General features: G+C 39.2%; 3 protein-coding genes across 3 annotated transcripts in view; 1 reads left to right on the forward strand and 2 right to left on the reverse strand.

Annotated features, from left to right (window-relative positions):
- Positions 1 to 771: 771 nt before the first annotated feature.
- Positions 772 to 3,255, reverse strand: iqcc (IQ motif containing C). The gene is made up of 5 exons (XM_022750902.1): positions 3,185 to 3,255; positions 2,811 to 2,954; positions 2,357 to 2,723; positions 1,512 to 1,633; positions 772 to 807 (listed from the first exon to the last, which is right to left on the reverse strand). The coding sequence occupies exons 1-5, from the start codon at positions 3,224 to 3,226 to the stop codon at positions 772 to 774; spliced, it is 711 nt and encodes a 236-aa protein (XP_022606623.1). The 5' UTR covers positions 3,227 to 3,255.
- A 305-nt stretch (positions 3,256 to 3,560) lies between these two features.
- fancm (Fanconi anemia complementation group M) overlaps positions 3,561 to 19,188 on the forward strand; it is a 39,619-nt gene continuing 23,991 nt past the window's right edge. The window contains exons 1-4 of the mRNA XM_022750906.1: positions 3,561 to 4,281; positions 4,356 to 4,528; positions 5,387 to 5,464; positions 5,602 to 5,760. Of these exons, the coding sequence (XP_022606627.1) occupies positions 3,585 to 4,281; positions 4,356 to 4,528; positions 5,387 to 5,464; positions 5,602 to 5,760 (1,107 nt within the window). The 5' untranslated portion in view covers positions 3,561 to 3,584. The remainder of the gene's footprint in view (positions 4,282 to 4,355; positions 4,529 to 5,386; positions 5,465 to 5,601; positions 5,761 to 19,188) is intronic.
- On the reverse strand, positions 7,816 to 18,215 carry LOC111225883 (heme-binding protein 1-like). The gene is made up of 5 exons (XM_022750923.1): positions 17,641 to 18,215; positions 12,256 to 12,350; positions 10,542 to 10,683; positions 10,200 to 10,383; positions 7,816 to 10,069 (listed from the first exon to the last, which is right to left on the reverse strand). Exons 1-5 carry the CDS (start codon positions 17,882 to 17,884, stop codon positions 9,898 to 9,900), a joined length of 837 nt encoding a protein of 278 aa, XP_022606644.1. The 5' UTR covers positions 17,885 to 18,215; the 3' UTR covers positions 7,816 to 9,897.

The raw sequence follows: 19,188 nt of genomic DNA on the forward strand, positions 1-19,188 counted from the left end.
AGCCAGCAATGACTGGCTTTGCTGGCCAAACCATCGGCAGCAACCACAACAAAAGAGACAGACAAGAGGAGGGGAGAATGGGTGGGTCGCTGTGTTGTGAAGCTGAATCAATAAGATAACTTCTACACCCAGTTGTCTTTATTTTCCTAAAAACCATTACCAAATACATCAGGGGAATTTGCATTAGCAAGCAAGCGTTAAGAACCACAAGGTGACAGAACCATTGCTGAAAATCCTGAAAAATGATTATTTTTAGCTTTAAAATGCTTCTTTCCTGGGGTGCTCTTTAATGACGTTAATACCATAAGACAACTGCATCTTAATAGGAAACTCTTGTGTGAATATTTGTAAGATGAACACCTCATGTGATAAGTGAGAGCTCATTCATTGTAATCCAAATGGGAAATTTGAACTTCTGTGAGACAAAACAAACTTGTTTAGAGCTGAGGATCCTCCCATGAATTCCTTTCAATACAGCTTCCTCTTACACGATAGTTAACTACCTCAGGCTCTTGCGATTAATGCAAAGAGGATCATATAAGTAAAAACAAGTGCAGTGACAAAAACAAGAGAAAGAAACCATTTTAGAAAAATAACATTTATTCATAATTTTACATTAACAAATAACATACACAGTACAGGTTTGGTCAAGCACATGATAAATACTTTTTGAAAGCAATTGCTTTAAATATAGGTATAATAACAGGTTAAACATGTGCAGTTAGAGTGAGGGCTTCGCATTATCAAGTCCAGTTCATATTACTTCTGCTGTCAGGATATGGTCAGCCTATCCTTCAGTGACAAGTACTGCAGGGGAAGAAGAAAGAGGGGAAAACGATCGTTTTTGGTTTTATAGCTAAAATTATTACAAACATATTGCCATTTCAGTGTGATTCTTCTGAGGTAGTTCATGTCAGTTAAGATTTTCTGTGCTCAGCTGAATTAAAAAAATTAAACGCTAGGGCGGATTAGCAAATCCTGCTTTTACTGAGTTCAAGTGCAGTTGACATTAAGTGTTATCTTTGCACATTTATCCATATCTTGGCACCTTTACGCCCCCTGCAGCTGCAAAGTGCTTCATGGCTTTATGGTTAAACATAAGTTACAGGATTTGTTCGGCAGAGTCTGAGTGCAAAGGATGCAGGCAGTTGAACATGCTAAGACACAGCCTTAAGAGATTTATGTACTTAATGCAAAGACCGGAGAAGCAGATTGAACCATGTAGATAGCTTCAGGATCCATGTTTAGAAGTTGGCTACGTTGCAGCTTTCTGACCATGTTGATTGTAGTCAATAAGTAGCTTCTGGCAATGGTTATTACTCTGATACTGATACAATGCAGGTATTTTTTTCTGTGAGAAATGCTACTTCTTGGACCTGTTGTACTGATTTGTTATCGAGGTCAGTAAATGGAATTCTGGCTTGCAGCAGAAGCAATTTCCTTACAGCAGGAGACTGCTACTGCTGAATAAACATAAGGAAACACTACATCTCTTCCTTTCTCCAACTTACCTTTTTCCTGCTGTCTATGGCCTGTTGTAGCCAAACCAGCTCCATGGTCAGGGTGTTTCTATGGAGACGCAGGGCCTCTGGTGTATGGGGCACCTCCTTAGCCAAGCAGTACTGCCGGGGACCTGGAGGGGATATAGCAAATCTGAAATGACTGATAAGGTTTTTTCACTGCACCAGATATGAGTCAAACCAGACATGTGAAATAGAAGTCCACTTTATGTGCATCATAAAATTACTACTTATGATCAACCCCCTACCCCCTTTTAAACAAGTGAAAACCTCCCAGTGTGGTCAAACACTCTGACTAGTGGAGAATTCTCTCTGTTTGGACAATTTTCTTGAAGCCATGAAATTTTTTTGACAGAGGTCACTGACTTATATATTTCATAGTAAACATGTCATTTTGTGATGGATATTTTTTGCAGTGCTTACACAAGATCAGTGCTGAAACAACTGATTGATGAGTCAGTACATATTTTTTAGCAACTGTTGAACTAGTACATTTATTAATCACAGAAAAATGCCAAACACTCACTTTTTCTAGCTTCTAAAAAAGAAATATTGTGTTTTTCTCTTTCATGTATTTGTAAATTGCGTATCTTTGAGTTCAGGATTGTTGAGATAGGCTTTTTCTCACACATTTTATTATATTTTATAGGCCTAATTGATTGTGAAAATAAGGAGGTACAAGATGCAATCTTTTCCCCACCTCTTGACATAAATAAGTAGTGACAGATAAGCCAAATAAATTGAAGGTTTTCTACTTTCAAAACTTTTAAAACACTTTGAAGCATAAAATGAGCAAGTATCACTAGCGTCACTAGTATTATGTGCACATCTCTCACCCTGGTGAGAGTGACTGTAGTTCACATCTAGCTCCAAACTGCTCCAGACGGTGGTGGAGTCTCCTGTGCTCTCCATGATCCCCCCATCTTTATCTCCCTCCTGGTCCCTCACACCCCTCTGTCTCTGGCCCACCCCATCCCCCCCAGTATGGCTGCTAGGGAAACAGTCCCTGGGATGACGGTCTTGGCCTTTCGTTTCTGAATCATCTCTCTCAGCTGCTATCTTCTGTGGAAAGAGATCATGATCTCCCCCTCTCTCCTGCCTTAAGGCTGCTGCTGCTGCTGGGCTCTGGGGACTCGCACTGACATCTAGCCCTGGATCTGAAGTTTTGCTGGCAGCGCTGCTGGGTCGTAGAAACGGGCCGTCCTGGTTATGCGTGAGCAAAAAAACAACATGAATAAAGTATCAAAAAGCTCATTACAAGCCACTCTTATAACAGTTCCAGTTACCTACAGTGTCTGTGAAGTGCGGGATGGGGATAACCGAGTCCCTCCACTGTAGATGGGTCAAGCCTCCATCAATCTCTTTCACGATGTCTTCAAAGTCTTTTCGTGCACGTCGCACTTCGTTTCTCACCAAGTGTCCACGTGCACATGCCTATCGAGGAGAGGAGAGTAACTATAGTAACGGTAACTGTAGTACTGTTTTTTTTTGTTTGGCCAGTGCCATTAGGTGTAGTCAACATTAGCTGTTGTTTTCAAGGGTTAGCAAAAGTAGCTAAACATCCCGAACTAGCAGAAAACAATTGGCTGCAAATTGCTGTAGGTATAAAGAAGAAGCTTGGTGCTTTACAACTTTAAAGCAGAATAATTGGATAACATAATTACCTGAAAATGGGTGAGTATCTTCTCCCATTTGCCTCTGTCCATTGCTATGGTTACATGACAGCGCTATCGCGGAAAGCGGGAGATGAACTCGAACTTTTGATTTTCTTCCGGTGTCAAGCTCAAAAATTAAAAGCTTGTCCTTGTAAAATTTATCGATGTACGAAAACCATGAGAATTTAGCTTCATATGTTGCCGTGAACACAATGCAGTTACAATTTTACAATATCAACTATATTCAAGCGACCGAAATAGCTCTGGAATAAAACTGTTGTTATGTATGTGGTGTTATATTTTGGAAAACCGTTAGCGGAAGAGACCCGGTGTTTGTATATTCAGTTTGCAATGTTGCTGCTCGTCACATGGAACATTTTCTCAAACTTTTACGCCACAACTGAAGAAAATGAGTAGTACTGGTTCAAATCAGAGGACTTTGTTCCAGACTTGGGGTGTCGCAGTTTCCCAAAACAAATTTGTTCAACCAAAGAAAGATGACGCTCGACGGCGCAGAACAACCCCAAGCAACACGGCTCAGGTAGCTACATCACACACTCCGCGAAATCCTTTATGGACTGAAATAGGTCAGGGGTCCACATACACACCAGAGATCCCAGTGAGGATTGAGGACCCTGTACCTGCTTATGAAGATGGAGATGACGACGATGATCTTATGGTGGTTGCTGTCTACGAAGCTGAAAAGACCCTTCAGCTTGATAATGCAAACTTTTTTCAAGATGACAACCCTGTAGGAACAGAGAACAGTGTTCTCTCTCCCATCCTGTCAGGTGTGCAGACATATCCAGATTTCCCTGGGTTTGACAGCTCCTCAGCTAAGGTATGGATCTACCCTACTAACTACCCCATCAGAGAGTACCAGCTGAAGATATCAGAGGCTGCCCTGTTTCAGAACACACTGGTGTGTCTTCCCACTGGTCTGGGAAAAACCTTTATAGCCTCTGTGGTTATGTACAACTTCTACCGCTGGTATCCATCGGGGAAGATTGTATTCATGGCTCCCACTAAACCTCTGGTGGCACAACAGATCGAGGCCTGTTATAAAGTGATGGGGATCCCACAGGCACACATGGCTGAGTTGACAGGTAAAAACATATCATACAAAAATGTCTTTCACCTTTTAGCCATTATTAACAAGACAGCATCTACCAATTCACAGGTAGCACAGCAGCAAAGCAGAGACAGGAGGTGTGGAGGTCCAAGCGCGTGTTCTTCCTCACCCCTCAGGTCATGGTGAATGATCTCACTAGAGACACCTGCCCGGCTCAGCAGGTCAAGTGTGTGGTGATCGATGAAGCCCACAAAGCACTGGGCAACCACGCTTACTGTCAGGTACACAAACCTTCCACTGATGATCACAGCTTGCCATTCGATTCAGTTATGCATCACTGCTGACTATATTTTCAGGTTACATTTTACTTGTCAAGTCCAATTCTGATTGAACCTGCAATAAAATGATTTTAAAGTGATAATCTACCCACAATATTTCTTCATTAAGCAACATTCACTCTCATGAATGTGAAAAGTGGTTTCAAAAAGTGCATTACAGAGAGTGGAGGCCATAGTGAAACCTCTTTGTGTTTGCTCAGAGCATCATTTGGATGTTCACACACCAGTGAAGGTGCTGTTGCTATAACTGTAGCTATTTAGATTTGTGACAATAAAAAGCATCTTGATATCAATGTGAGACCTCACTCACTTCTATTGATGCATTTCTTGGAAGGATTAAGTGATATGACAAAATACTGTATGCCAAGGTAGCTTTACTTATAACTTCTCTTTTTGTGCTGCCCATGGGGAAAATGTAAATCAGTGAGCAGCCCTGCTTTTTGGCCATTTTATATGGTTTTTGCATCAATGTATTGAAGTACCAGGATTTGTGAGGTTTTTAATTCATTGAACTAGCCAAAATTAAGTTTCCATCTAGTTACTTTATCCATAAAGAGGTTCTCAGTTGAATCTCCAGAAAATATTCTGCATTATGATTTCTATCCACATTGTAATATAAAATTACACATACCGTAATAGCAGACTTTATCTAATCAACAACTTCTATTTTCTAGCAGGAATGCCTCTTTAGGTTTGCCTCTTTGGACTTTTAGTTCATTACATACAATAATCTAATCATAATAATCCATCCATATAAGGTGTTAGAAATGTTCTGTACTTGCTCCTCTCCCTGTTACTCAGGTGATCAGACAGCTCGGCAGCCAGACTCTGCAATTCCGCATCCTGGCCCTTAGCGCAACTCCAGGGGGAGATACAAAGGTAGGAACAATATACAGTATCTGTGCCTGTAAATCCTTTTTGTCTCTCTGGTCTAATATACCCTAAGTTTTTTTAATTCTCAATTTAATTGTTCTGAAATCTGATTCCAATATTCCTCTCTTACTCCATCCCTCCAGTCGGTGCAGTCGGTGATCTCTAATTTGCTCATCTCCCACATTGAGCTGCGTTCAGAAGAAAGCCCAGACATCCAGGCACATTCCCACCAGCGCAGCGTGGAGAAAGTGGTGGTTCCTCTGGGAGAGGCCCTTTCTGCTCATCAGGCACGCTACCTGCAGGTAGGCCCATGCAGTGATGCATCATATTTAGCAAAGCACCTTTACAGCTTCTACTCTTTTCCAACAAATAAACACCTGACATAACAGTCAGAGTTTAGCGGATTTGAAAAAGGTCACTTTTTTACAATGCCAAGCACCAAGAATGGCTTTCTTCCTTGCTGATATCAAATTAATCTACTAATTTATTCATGTTTGAGTCTTTATTGTCCATGGTGCTTTCACTGTCACATTTGTATCAATGATAAATACACAAACACACAAACTGATAAGCTCATTCAAACTTAGACAAAACTTAGTTTTATATTCAAACTTTCCCCTGTTGGAGACATTAGGTTTGTATTTATTATTATGTAGGGTGTGTGTCATTTGTTTTTTTGGTGCTTTGCTGCCATCTTGTGGTTAATGTTTGCTTGCTTCTGTTTTAAGAAATCCTCAGTTGTAATCCTTTTTTGTGCATCACACACATTTTCTTTTGCTGTGTGGTTCTTACTGGGTCAGTTAATATTAAATGGATTGATTTGTCTTGAAAGCAGCATGCTGTTACACTCGGTGGTCTGGCTTTCAATGTTGGTAGATTTTCCGGATTATTAACGGACCCTCTCTCCTTTGGGGGTTAGTTCACTACCTGTGTATACTGCACTGTAAATGTGCAGCTACACTTCATCTGTCTGGAATGTGACACCTGCATTTGAAAGTTTAGACCTGTTGTGTATTTGCTCTTGATTCTTCTTGGATTGTTTGTAGTAACAGTCAGAACTCTTCCTTAGTTACTTTGACTTTCATTTTTCACCTTCTCTTCATATTACCTCCCGACTGGAAGGCGTCTGCAACCTGCTTGTTATCCTCCATGCCCCGCTGCCCTCCCTTAATTTGACCAGACAGCACACAAAACAGAGATAACACTGTAGTCAGGTGTAAAATGAGCATTACTGCAGTTATTCAGGTGGAATTTAATGGTTATTGGGCAAATCAGAAAAATGAACCAGTCATGCAGACAGGTGCTTTGAGCTTAGTTGTGTGTGTTTTTGGCCCATTTTATCACAGCCATTAGTTAGAGGCTAGTATTTGTCCATATAACCACTGAAGTAGCCTCCTCTCTTCTCATGCCCTGGCACTGGGATTTTGATTGAGCGTAGAAGGAGGTTTTTTAGACAATGTCAGTGAGCAACTAGGCCACAACTCCAAACAAGTGCTGAGATATCCGTCATAAAGTTTACACCCTGTGTCGTGTTGTGATGGAAACTGATGGTGTAATTTAGGGTTTAAGTTTTAGTGGCATTTTACATAAATTAGAATTAATTTGTCCAAAAAGAAAACCTATCGTGTATTTAAACAAATGTGCTTTTATTTGTGACTGAGGAATCTGTACTTTCAGAAAAACAGATGTCATGTTTTAACACACCAGTTCTATATCAATACTGTTTTTCGTGTTTATTAGAGTATATTGCATTTTTAACCTTTGTCTCAACTGTAAACTTATAACTGCTAAACAAATTATTAATGTTTCCTTTTGTTTTCTTGTACTATCTCCATCAGTCACTGTATACAGTGTACTGTATTGTGCAATGAGCACTACTGTAGTGTGTGTGTGTGAGTGGGTCCCTCTTCTGAGAGGTCATCATGTTACTATGTTCCAGTAACTGAGCACTGGTTCTTTTTGTGAGATGGGTTAAGCTACACGTCTCAGAACAAACTAGGGTGTGACCCCTTTTGTTTGCCACATTTGATCCCATTAAAAGGAATCCCTTCACTGATTTTCTACAGTAAGTTGGTACGGACAGATTAGTCTGAAACACAACCTTCTATGCCCAACTTAGAATATAAAGCTGAGACTGCTCAGTTGTTGCATTAGTAGGAATATAAATTGTCACTTATATTCAACATTTCAAAACTTTGGGGAATTTCATTTTGAGTCTTTGAACAATTTTTTTATTTCTCTGCAACATATTTCTGAACATCATTTACTCAATGCAGTTTCTGCAGGAATACTCCCAGGACTGTGTAGAATAAAATACATATAAAATAAAATAAAATAAATAAAACCCAGCATCACTGTAGATTTCAAAAGACAGGAGACAAGCACATTTTTATTGAACAAAGAAAACCACAGTAGCTCTTGTTGTTGCACTTGAAATTTCACAGTACAGCACACTTTTGCAAAACACACAAAAAAAAAATTAAGCGAAAAGAAAGGAAAACAAATTAAATCCTCAAACTTGATGTTCCCATATAACCAGGCTCTTAAAGGGAAAACAAACCTACATGTATCATGGCTTTGCAAGTTTACACACTACAGTTGTCACAGATCAACTCTTAAATCATTAAATGCAAAATAAACTCTTTGGATTTGAATGTCTTGATGTCAACCAAACTGCTTGACTTTAAGACTGGGCAACCTTCCCAACCCAATAATACACTTCCTTAACTGTCAGTTCCTTTACATTTTCTTGTGGATTAAATAAGATGAAACCAATTTTTTCACAGTGTGAGCTGCCTAAGCATTTCATAGGACACCCTTGTCCTGGTAAAAATGCTGACACTGATGATTTGGCTAGTTTACTTCCAGTTTTTTTCACTGGCACCCAAGCAGTAAATTCAATGTAAATTTCCAAAGCAGAAACGTTCGTACATTACTGTGAACTCTAAGTGTAGCTGGTTTAACGCTTTTTTGTTGCATTGCATTGGTATGTTTTATTTTAAAATATAGTGAATATATACATATATACTCTGACTTCATAGACTCTTCTTTAGATTGGTTATAGAACATTAGAAACAGTTTGAACTAAAACAGAATTGAACTTTTGTCTATTTAAAAAAAAAAAAAAAAAAAAAAAAGAGTATAATCACAGTAGAGATATTCTCTGAGCTCTATTTTTCTGTTGCACTGTCTCTACTCAGCAGCAGTGGCATTTGCAATACAGTAGTGAATGCATACTCACTAACATTGACACAGAGTAGCAATAAGAAAGAGCATGAGAAAGAGGTAACTATTCCTGTGTGTGAAAGCGGTTTGAAACATGAGGAATGCATTGAATTCATTACAGCCTTTTCTTAAGAGAAAAGGATGCAGATAATATAAGTATATAATAATATTAAGTACTTTCTGATTGTCATTCAGCAGTTAAACCAGTGAGTGTTTCAGCGTTTGGTTCGTAGATGTGTGGCATATATTTTCACCCTCCCTCTGTAGCTATACATTCATATTTTCGAAATTATGGCCACCTATTGTGTTGAGCTTATTTATGGTTCAAGCCACTAGTTCTGGTCTGGATGTCGTTTATCAGGTTGTGTTGCATGCTGCCTCTTACCCACAATACCTGCAACTGAACACACCCTTAGATTGGGTTATGTTAGTGGCCGATGAACTGTAATAACTGGCTTCTTGAATGTTGGTTATCTGGAGAATATTGCACTTCATTTTAAAACAAAAAAAGTGTGACTGGCATCACATAGACTTGTCACCTTTAGTGAATTATGTACTCCAGAAATAAAAACAAACAGTTGATAAATAATTACAGATTTGACATTGTCTCGACAAGCTAGAGACTGAGAGAGAAACTGTTTTTTTCTGTTGTGCATTGACCTTCACCCCACGACAAGACGTTGTGGCTGTGCAACAAACAGAAAGGGAGCACAATAAGGCTGCATGTCCATGGCCTGTTTCTGTTGTGGAAAACACAGGCTGTTGCATGTTTCGGACAGTACCCAATGTTCACTGTGATCTAAGTGGTAAGAGTTAAAACTATTTCAACTTTAACAAGAGAGTGCTGTGCTTAGGAAAGGTTTAAGTCATCTCAGTGTAAGAACAGGAAATTAATGCTATGCTTCACCTTAGCATCTGGATTGTGTCCATGAGAGTATGGCAGTGGTTTAGTTGGTTCTTATGAGTGAAATGAGGATCCATGTAAATGAACATAATTGAAAATTTACTGAGAGTAGATCAAGGGCTAAGTTTTTCTTTCTTTATCAAGACCCAACTGCTCTGGAGTGTGTAGGGCTGGTGGTTGTTTCAGGTAAAGGTGATGATTACAGAGGATGTTACACCTGAGGCTGTAGCTGAGCTGGGGCAGTGTTAAGGGAGTCTTTATGAGGGTCAAGGGTCACAGATAGGAGGACACTGCTTAATCCTCTTGTCCCTCAGCGTCGCTCTAGGAACCAGATCTCATTCTGACGGTTGCTGTGAGCGGGGTTGGTGTAGCCGGCCACGATGAACGAGTCATTGACGCACATTCCAGGAGAGTCTAGCAGCTCTGCCATGGCATTGATCTGGTTAATGATGGTCACTTCATTGGTGGGACCGGTGAAGGCCCTGAAAGCAGAAAAAAAAACAAGCCAACCATTAATTCTAGCCCTAGTGATCACTGACTCACACAGTAACACTATCTCTGAGTTAACTTAGAACAGTGGAACTGGTCATTTTAATTTTATTCTCCACTGACCTTGTGTACACAACTGTGGCAGGCCACATCTCTATAACGATCTCACTGTCATATGGTTGTGGGGGCTGGGCCTGATGCTCAACAGGAAGGTAGTACGCCACAGTGACATCATGGGAGATCACAGAATGGTTCTCATCTGTGCGTACCACTGTGATGATGGGGAGCGTCATGCCCAAGTAGTCACCTAGATTACAAAAATGGCAACTGTCAATATTACCAGTCAGGCTGGCGTGAAAAATGATTGGTTTGGAGATGATCATTAGCCAATGAAATAGAGGACAAGGCTGGGTTTCAAAAGGCCACACTCTGATTGCATGAATGGTCTCTTGATTGTGGGCTCACCTGAAGAGTTCTGTTGGCAGATGTATCTCATTATCCTCATAAAACCATAACAGATGCTCTGTTCGTAAGTTTCCTCACGCATTGTTATGCAAGCCCAGTGGCCTTTTTCGTAGTTGCGTTTCTCATAGAGCAGCTCCCCACACTGAAAAAGTAAAGACAGAGTTAGGATTTAAACACCTTATGAATACTGTGTTAAATTTAATTATCCTTAAGTATCCTTATGAAACCAATTTTCTGTTACAAGTGGAGAATGGCATTGGAAATGTCAGCAAATGTTCTGACAAACTGGAAGCTACCCAACCCATACAACCTTAACAACTTGCAATTAAAATCATTCTAGAGATACAGTATTTTAGCCTTTTGAGAATAATCAGGAAGTGACATCCCGAGTGTGAGAGTTTTTCCACAGATTTACAAAATAATAATAATAATAAAAATGAAATAAATTTCACTAGGGAGGTGGTGTAATCATGACTGATGTGTTTCTGTGATTTTGATCTGAAGTTTTATATACAGCCAATAAATATCCTGGTGTCTTTTAACTTCTATTAAATAAACCTAAAAAATTTACCTCAGGTTATAACAGTCCTTTCAGATTGATATCTCTGAACTTTTCTGATAAATATTTAGATACATTAGGCATCAACGATGAAAATAAGATGCATTCTTGCTACAGGATATCATTATGTGATGTGTACTTTTTTGGCATTGTCTTTGCTCTGTAACCACAGCAGCTCAGGTATAAGACCCACTGGTTCAGGTCTGCAGGCTGTCAACGTGCAGTTTGCACTGAAACCTGCTCTAAGAATAGAGTGCCATGACTGTCCTTTTGTTTAACCGGGGTGTCCAGCCAAGTTTTAATGATCTAATTAACTCAAGTTAAACCAATTAGCCCTCTTTATTTATATGGTCCCTTAAGGAGTTTAAAAGGCTTATTGTATTGAGTGACACTGTCATCTTGTCAAAAATAAATAGCTGACCTATACTCATACAGAAGATCACTATGTGATCGTAGACTGTCAGAGACGCTGGTCATGTTCTCAATCCTATTTATTTTAGAGGACCGATCTATTTGGCGTTGTTGTATGTGCACTACAATGTGTTAAAGGTTTATAGAGATGCTGTTAAGTGTGTCTCTGTATTTTAAACCACTCAATTATTGGTTAGAACAATAAAATGAAAGTTCTTCTGTAGACGTCATAATCTACACACACACATATGTCCATGTACAGGAAAGCTCTGTCCTAAAATGAACCAACAACCAGTTAAATCAAATTTAACTGGAACTGCAGAAATAAGGGGCTCTAGAATGGTTTTCTCCTCCAAGAAAATATTTAATCTCATCATGAAGTTATTTCTATGTTCATGTTGAATAATGTAACTCAAAGTGGATTTTATTAGCTACTCCATTTTAGATATTTTGCAATGTTGTGAGCTTCTTGCATCCAGAAGTTAGTCTGGTAGTCCTGTCAAGTAGATTAAGGTTTTCAACTGCTACTCTTTAAAGACTGGGTAGTAATACAAGTTCATAATTTGTACATCTAGTCCCAGGTGCATACACAGTTTTCTACATTACAGTATGTCATTGCTAACATACTTATAAGAAAAACAAGTAATATAATAAGAACATGACGAATTGTGTGAACAATTCAACACAGGTTGAGGGTATATAAATGATTTGTCATGGTTCAAGTATTAAAATTCAGGTAGATACCTTGTCTTTGCGTGCAAGGAGAGTGAAAGGGATGTGTTCCCGAGTGCTGCGTCCTTGGTTGTTGCTGGTTAGCTGCTGAATGGGTTCTGCCATTTCTGTCAACAGACAAACAAACTGTACTTGGTCATTTTAAACCATGGTCAAAAAATGGACCATGAATAAACATAGATAAAAATATTTTCAGGAGAGCAAACAAATACTCAACGTGGTATGTTTTTGTTTAACAAGAACACCCAAAACCTTTAATCAGATGTTCAAATCAGATGCCAACTTTGCATATTAGTCAAAAGAACAAAGCAGATGTTTTTTTTAGCCATTCATAAAATACAGTTATGCTTCTTTTGCTGATACTGTGTGTTTTGGGCCTGCATATTGACACCATTAAATACATTAAGGCTATGTGCAACCTCTCATAATTTTCATATACCATACAGTGTACATACAGTACATACTTCCATATAACTTTATTCCACTCACATCATATATACACTTGCAGTTACCTCTCTCTAATCTATATAAAACATCCTCATTTCCAGTAATCTGCTTGCAGGCTGCCAGATGGGTAGAGCACTGTTCCAGGATGTCACAGAGAGTAATGTTTATTAGAGCTGATGGAGAGAACACTGACTAAAGCTGCCCAGGGCCAGGTATAGACTGGCATTAACAGAGATGTACTACAATAATGGACAGTGGTGGCTTTGCTGTATTTTATGTATCAACAATGTAGCTAACTCCTTTATTGAGCTGTGACTTAAGGAGCAACCTTTCTCCAACCAAAGGAATTCAACCCTGTAATAGATTCTTTTAGTACACTTATGTTACAGATATTTTAGTTTAGCTGCACATGCTTAAAATGAATGAAGTGTGGACCCTACTGCATAATACTGCAGGAGGGCCATAGAGGCAACTCATCCACAGACCAGTATCCGCATCAAACAGTAACAGCATAAATGCACAAACTCTCTAATCAGGTTGTCAGATTAAATAACAGCATAATGTTCCATTGTTGAACTGTCAAATACAAGGCACTCAAGGTGAACCCAATTTAATCACATTCTGTCAATCAATACCATGGAGGACAACTGGGTCAGAGGAATCTGTGATATTTAGGTGATCAATTATTTGAAAACGAACAATGCTGATGGTTGGGGTGTGAGTGTTTGCGAATGTGTGTACATCTAAACTCATTTAGCAGCATCTTGTGAAATTAAGGCTACAGTATAAACCACTAATGAGGGGAGTTGCTTAGGACGGCTAATAAGCATGAACATTTGACAATAAGATATGACCTTCTAGTTGGTATGTGTATCTTCAATGAGAGTGACAGGGAGGGAAAGAAAACACACTGCAGCCTTAAAGCACTGCGTGGTTATCCACACATGCAGGCAAGTACTGCACACACAAGCAAACTCAGTTTTTATGGCAGCTCCTCCAGAGCTGCTTAGTGTTGAGGCAGAACAGTCAACACGCCCAGTCAACACACACACTCATTTTTGTGCCTGGGCTTTCTAATCTGTACAGGCCTGTAGTCACGTACACTTTCAGTCTGGAACCTGTTTTTTTTTTTTTTTTTTGTAGCTTTCAACAACTACGTTTCCAGTGAGGTTTGGACCACCTTAACAAACATCATACCCTTCACTTCATTTTTGAAATTGCACCAATGTGTATATTAATTAGGAACAATGTTTCACAAATTTCCTTAACAGTAATGGATACACATTTTGTATGGAATATGAAACAAACCCTGTTGGCATGTCTCATCTTAAGAGAGATTACTTAAGTAAAAAGATTTATGCAAAAATACATACTAGAGCAGAGGTTAAGTCGCACAACAGCAAACCCAGAAGTGAGTTTGACTCTCCATAATGAGTAATGACTGTGATTTAATTTGTGGCTTTGATTACATGAAAAATTGCACAACAGGAAAACAGGTGTGTGAGTGTAGAAGTAGGAAATTGCTTAAGACTCAATTACTGGCACTAATGTCAATAAACATGTGTGTACCAACTTTAAATACATAACTGGGTAAACAGGCTCCATACAGTAATTAAAATTTTTTGAATTTGGCAAGACTTAGGCATGTTGTATAACATGCAAGCTGATTGACTCCATTCTTTGTCAGCCACTACAGGATGTTGACTGGTCTGTCATATTAACACTTGCTTACAGTGGCAAAGCAAAACCACTCCGTACTGATGGGAAAAGACCAAATAAATATACTAACACTTGTTTTCAATTAATCTGTTTCAAACACACTGACAAAATGGAAAAAAAATCAGCGTTGTCACAACGGATTAGTGCTGCCAAAAGATCAGCATGCAATTGGGTTTGTGTTATTTGGCATGAGGATACTGCTGTGTGTTTGTAGTTTCTTGGATGAGCTAATGCACTTATTACTGTCCGAATTTATGAAGGGAGACTAAGACAGGCAGTCAGATTTGTTTACTAAGTGTTTATTTGGTTTTCACTGATGTGAAGTTAAAAAGAACACTGTGCAATGGCCATTTGAGAGTGCACTTGGCCTGCGTCTTTGGAGCAATGAATGTCATCTTGTTTACAAGCGACAATGCCTTCATGCACACACATCAGTTGATTATATCTGCACCTTTGACCTCCTTTTACTTTGGAATGAGCCATTGCGAATATTCACTGCAAATAATATCATCTTTGTTTCCAGTAAATAGCGTTACTGAGGAGGCATGGAAATCATACAGTCTATAAAGGTCTTTCATACAGCATCAAATGGTTGTACTGCAAGAGTCAAAAATACAAAAACAACGGGCCGTTTCACTGCTATAGATTTGTGTTTACAGCCATACCTGTTGCCATGGATATCATATAAACTATCTCAGTTCTTTACAGTACTTGATTTAAAAACAATTATTAAGTAGCTTCAGTGGAATTAAACTTGTATGTGTTCATGTGGCATGAATAGCTACAACTACTAGCTCAGCAGCTTTTAGCATTTCTGCATGATGAGCTGAAAACCAACCTAACCTAACCCCACTTCATCTGTCTCCGTCCCAATTAGAGTAAAGAAGTTTACTGTGGCCTTGGCATGTGTCCTGAGTGACAGCATTGTAGTGCAGGACTTAGAAGCTACAAACTCAGTACCAGTGCAAGCAAGGTAACTAATCCCCCTGAGTCATGAAGCCCCAACAAGTGATTTTATACTAAGTCCTCAATTAGTGTGGTGGTCTGAGGGCAGAGGAACAAGGATGTGCCAGCGTGTTACCTGATTTTCATAGGGCAACCACACAACTGAACTGAACTTATAAAGAAGGCTTTGAATTTTACTGTTTACTGGTTTGTGCCCTACAAGGAGAAGTTAGATATCTGAAGTGTGTTTTGAAAACAGCATTTAATTGCTGTGCATTGGGAATGAAAATGTTCAAGTTTAGCTTATCTCAGTGGGTCCATTGTCCAGGTCTGTGTTTTCAAGATCTGTGAATAGCAGCGACTTGGAAGGTTCCAGAGTTCAAAACAACTGCTGTTGCGTCTTCAGCTACGCACAATGTCTGGACTTGTACAGAACATTGTAGAACATTTTTCATACTGCAACATTACTGCCCGAGGTACAGCTCAACTGCATGCTGAGATCAGACTCACTCACTGGATTGGTCTAGTGGCCATCTTTTCAGTTCAGGGGTTGCTAAGCAGTCCAACCTCAAGCAGTCCTGACCATATTCCTATAAAAACAATAATACCTCGTGCCATGCCACCTGTGAAGCTGCAGTCAGACTGAACTAAACAAAACAAGGTGGTACCACCAGTATTTGAAAACAAAACCCATCATCATCATCAAATTTAATGTCAGAATTAAGACCAAAGGTGTTACTGTACTAACCTCAAAAAGTGGCAATATAAAAGTGTCAATACAGTTGAGTATATGTTTTTACATCCACATAACCCTATTGAGTTACTGTTGTGTCAGGCTATGCGGTAGTGTCATATTAAAGGCAGAAAAAACCTCATCTGCTTCATTAACATGATTGTCAGTGTTTATCACGGCTTATCTGATTTGTTAGACTATCTGATGCATGCAGAATGCATGATCATGGTGTGCTTTTTTGGCTTATTCAGTAAATTAAATATTCCATATTGCAGGTAATATAGGCAAACTATAAACAGTATTAAACCATTCACAGGTGCAATATGCCTTACAAAATGGCGGATATAGTGGTAATGCGTAGTCATAAATCACTCCATGTTTTGCTGTCTCTTTGTCTGACAACCAGGCACTTTGAATTCCTTAAATGTATATTATTATCTATATTATTTTACCATTCATTTTCTATCAAGTTAACTGCTCGACACCACAAACTCTAGTATTACTATGCTATTAGCCATAATATTACTGCTTTAGTATTAGACCGTACTACTACAGTAATATCACTACCATATTATTATAATGTCTGTAATATTATACTGTTTTATTTAAGTATTTTAAGCTAAAAGAAACGGGTATTTCCTATTATTATATATTATATATATTTGTCAGTGCCGTACAAACCCTATATTCCTGACCGTGAAAACAAATGCAAGTTTACATGCAAATTCAATTGTCATTGCAAACACCATGGTTAAATTGCAATTTCTTGCTTTCTGTGCAACAGTGTTAAGTGTGACAGAGGACTTTCCCAATTGTTTCCACTTAATGTGCCTCAAAAAGTATATGCAATTGACAATAAACCCCTATTTACTAAAGTGGGCTAAAGAAACATCTAGAATATATATGTTGTGGTAGAATAATAGGACTACTAAATCAAAGACCAATTACAAGCTCTCTAAATCAAGATAACACAAAAAGCTGTTACTATTTTGCAGACCATTAGCAATTAAAATAACAGAGGTACTGAAATATTTCTCATCTTTCTGGGACCCACTACAAATCCCTCCAGGGACCCCTAGAGGTCCTATGACCACACTTGGGGAAACAACACATTGTGTGCTTTATAGTTTTTGCTGTATAACAGTTTGGCCCTTTAAATGATCTGTCTGCATACAAGGAGTTGAACAGTTTTTTGACTGTCTGCCACGAAGTTTGGCCCTGCACTTCATGCATTAACAATATATTCTTAAAGTTGAAAAACATGGACGTCTTAATGGCAGGAAATGTGTTGTCCTGGCTGGAACTGGTTGTATCTCATTAGAAACTAGGTCAGTGTACAGTGATACAGTGGTGGTATTTCTTGAGGAAGTTGAGCAAAAGTAACCTAACTTGAGTCAAACACGTTGTTGGTTGTTTTTACTTGTCTGTACACCTCATGTGAAAGACAAAACCCCAAATAAGAAAGCTGGGACTAAAACATTAAAGTTATTTGTTAGCTAAGAAAAGTAGCTTGTATGTCTAGTTGTTTTTTTTCTCGCCATATTTTCTTTTACCTTGAGAAACTTCCACTTGGTGTCCCCTCGCTACGTCCTGCCAGTAATGAAGCAGTCGGTCTTCGTCTTCCTCCGTGGTCTCTGCCTCCTCTTCCAGGCTGCCGTTGCCCGAGTCTGACTGCTGGTCTTCCGAGAAAGACTCGAGGTCCTCCAGTGTGATCATCCCCTGTCGGTCGGGCCCACTACCGTCACCACCACCGCCACCGCCGCCGCCGCCACTCATCTGGCAGCCACCTCGGTCCATTTCTGATAGTAAAGCTAGTACTTGCCGAGGAAAAACACCGCAAAGGGTTGACTTAACATAAAAAAGCTACAATTACTCATGAATCGTCGCTGAATTTAGGCTTCGGTTAAGTGCTAGTCTTTTTCTTCGGACCTCGGTGGGACAACCGTTACTTTTTGGTCAAGAAACCAGGTACTATAAAGCTTTATACGACGCATTTAGCCATGTTTACATTCGCTGTATTATATCTGACTTAAACGAGCCATACTCCTTTGCTGGGTGCACTTTTCATTCGCTTAAAAACAAGAAAAAAGTCGTCTCCTTCTCCCATGCGTCGCAGCCTGACGCTTCCCTCGTCTTAACCGGAGGTGAATGCGATGTTTATAGGAGATCAGGGCGAACCACGTGACCTCCCTTCCCTCCCTCTCTCCTACTGCCCGAGACTATAAATAAGCGAGACCCTCACGCTCGTACAGACATTTGAACAGGAGGGACCCGAGGTGGTGCTACTATCAAGGGGGAGAAGTCTTGCATAGCATCTTCGCAGTAGTTTCCATGCCCTTTGTGGTTATTATTTCATAATATACCTGTTGTATGTGAGCACAGAGCCAGATTAATTGTGCGCTGTAGCACGTAGCCTAGAGCTGCAACTAATGACTATTATCAGAAAATAGGGGAAAAAAGTCCATCACAAGTCTCGTTAAAATGTCAGCTTCAATTAGCTTTTTTCTTTGTCTGACAAACACTAAGATAAAAAAAACAACAATATTTCTGCTCCACCCTTATTATTGTCTACTTATATTTTATTGAATTGTTAAAGTTATTTGATTCCCTTTTACTTTGCTTGTTATTGTGTTTTTCAAATTGTCATTTTAAGTCATTCAAATGCATTTCTTCACCTTATGTGGAACATTTTGAATTGTCCCTGTGTTTGAAAGGTGCTTTACAAATAAATCTTCCTTGCCTTGTCTAGTGTTAGTAGTAGCATATAGTAATGATTTGTATTCAACCTTCTATTTAACCATTCATGGTTTTTACATCAGTATATTAAAAACATTCTATGTCCACACAATAACACCAATCAACATCCTGTCACTGTATACTTACNTACTATTATCAGAAAATAGGGGAAAAAAGTCCATCACAATAACACCAATCAACATCCTGTCACTGTATACTTACAGATTAACAAAATTACTCTTTTATGTGTTTAGTTGAGGTGGCAGCTTTAATGTATTTGCCTATAACACCCTGTTTATGACAGTGACACCTTGCTGCATTTGACTCTTTACACCCTGACGGTCAGGGTGTAAAGAGTCAGGGCC

Source organism: Seriola dumerili, unplaced genomic scaffold, assembly GCF_002260705.1.
Source record: "Seriola dumerili isolate Sdu_G_001 unplaced genomic scaffold, Sdu_1.0 BDQW01000149.1, whole genome shotgun sequence".
NCBI classification, from domain to species: Eukaryota; Metazoa; Chordata; class Actinopteri; order Carangiformes; family Carangidae; genus Seriola; species Seriola dumerili.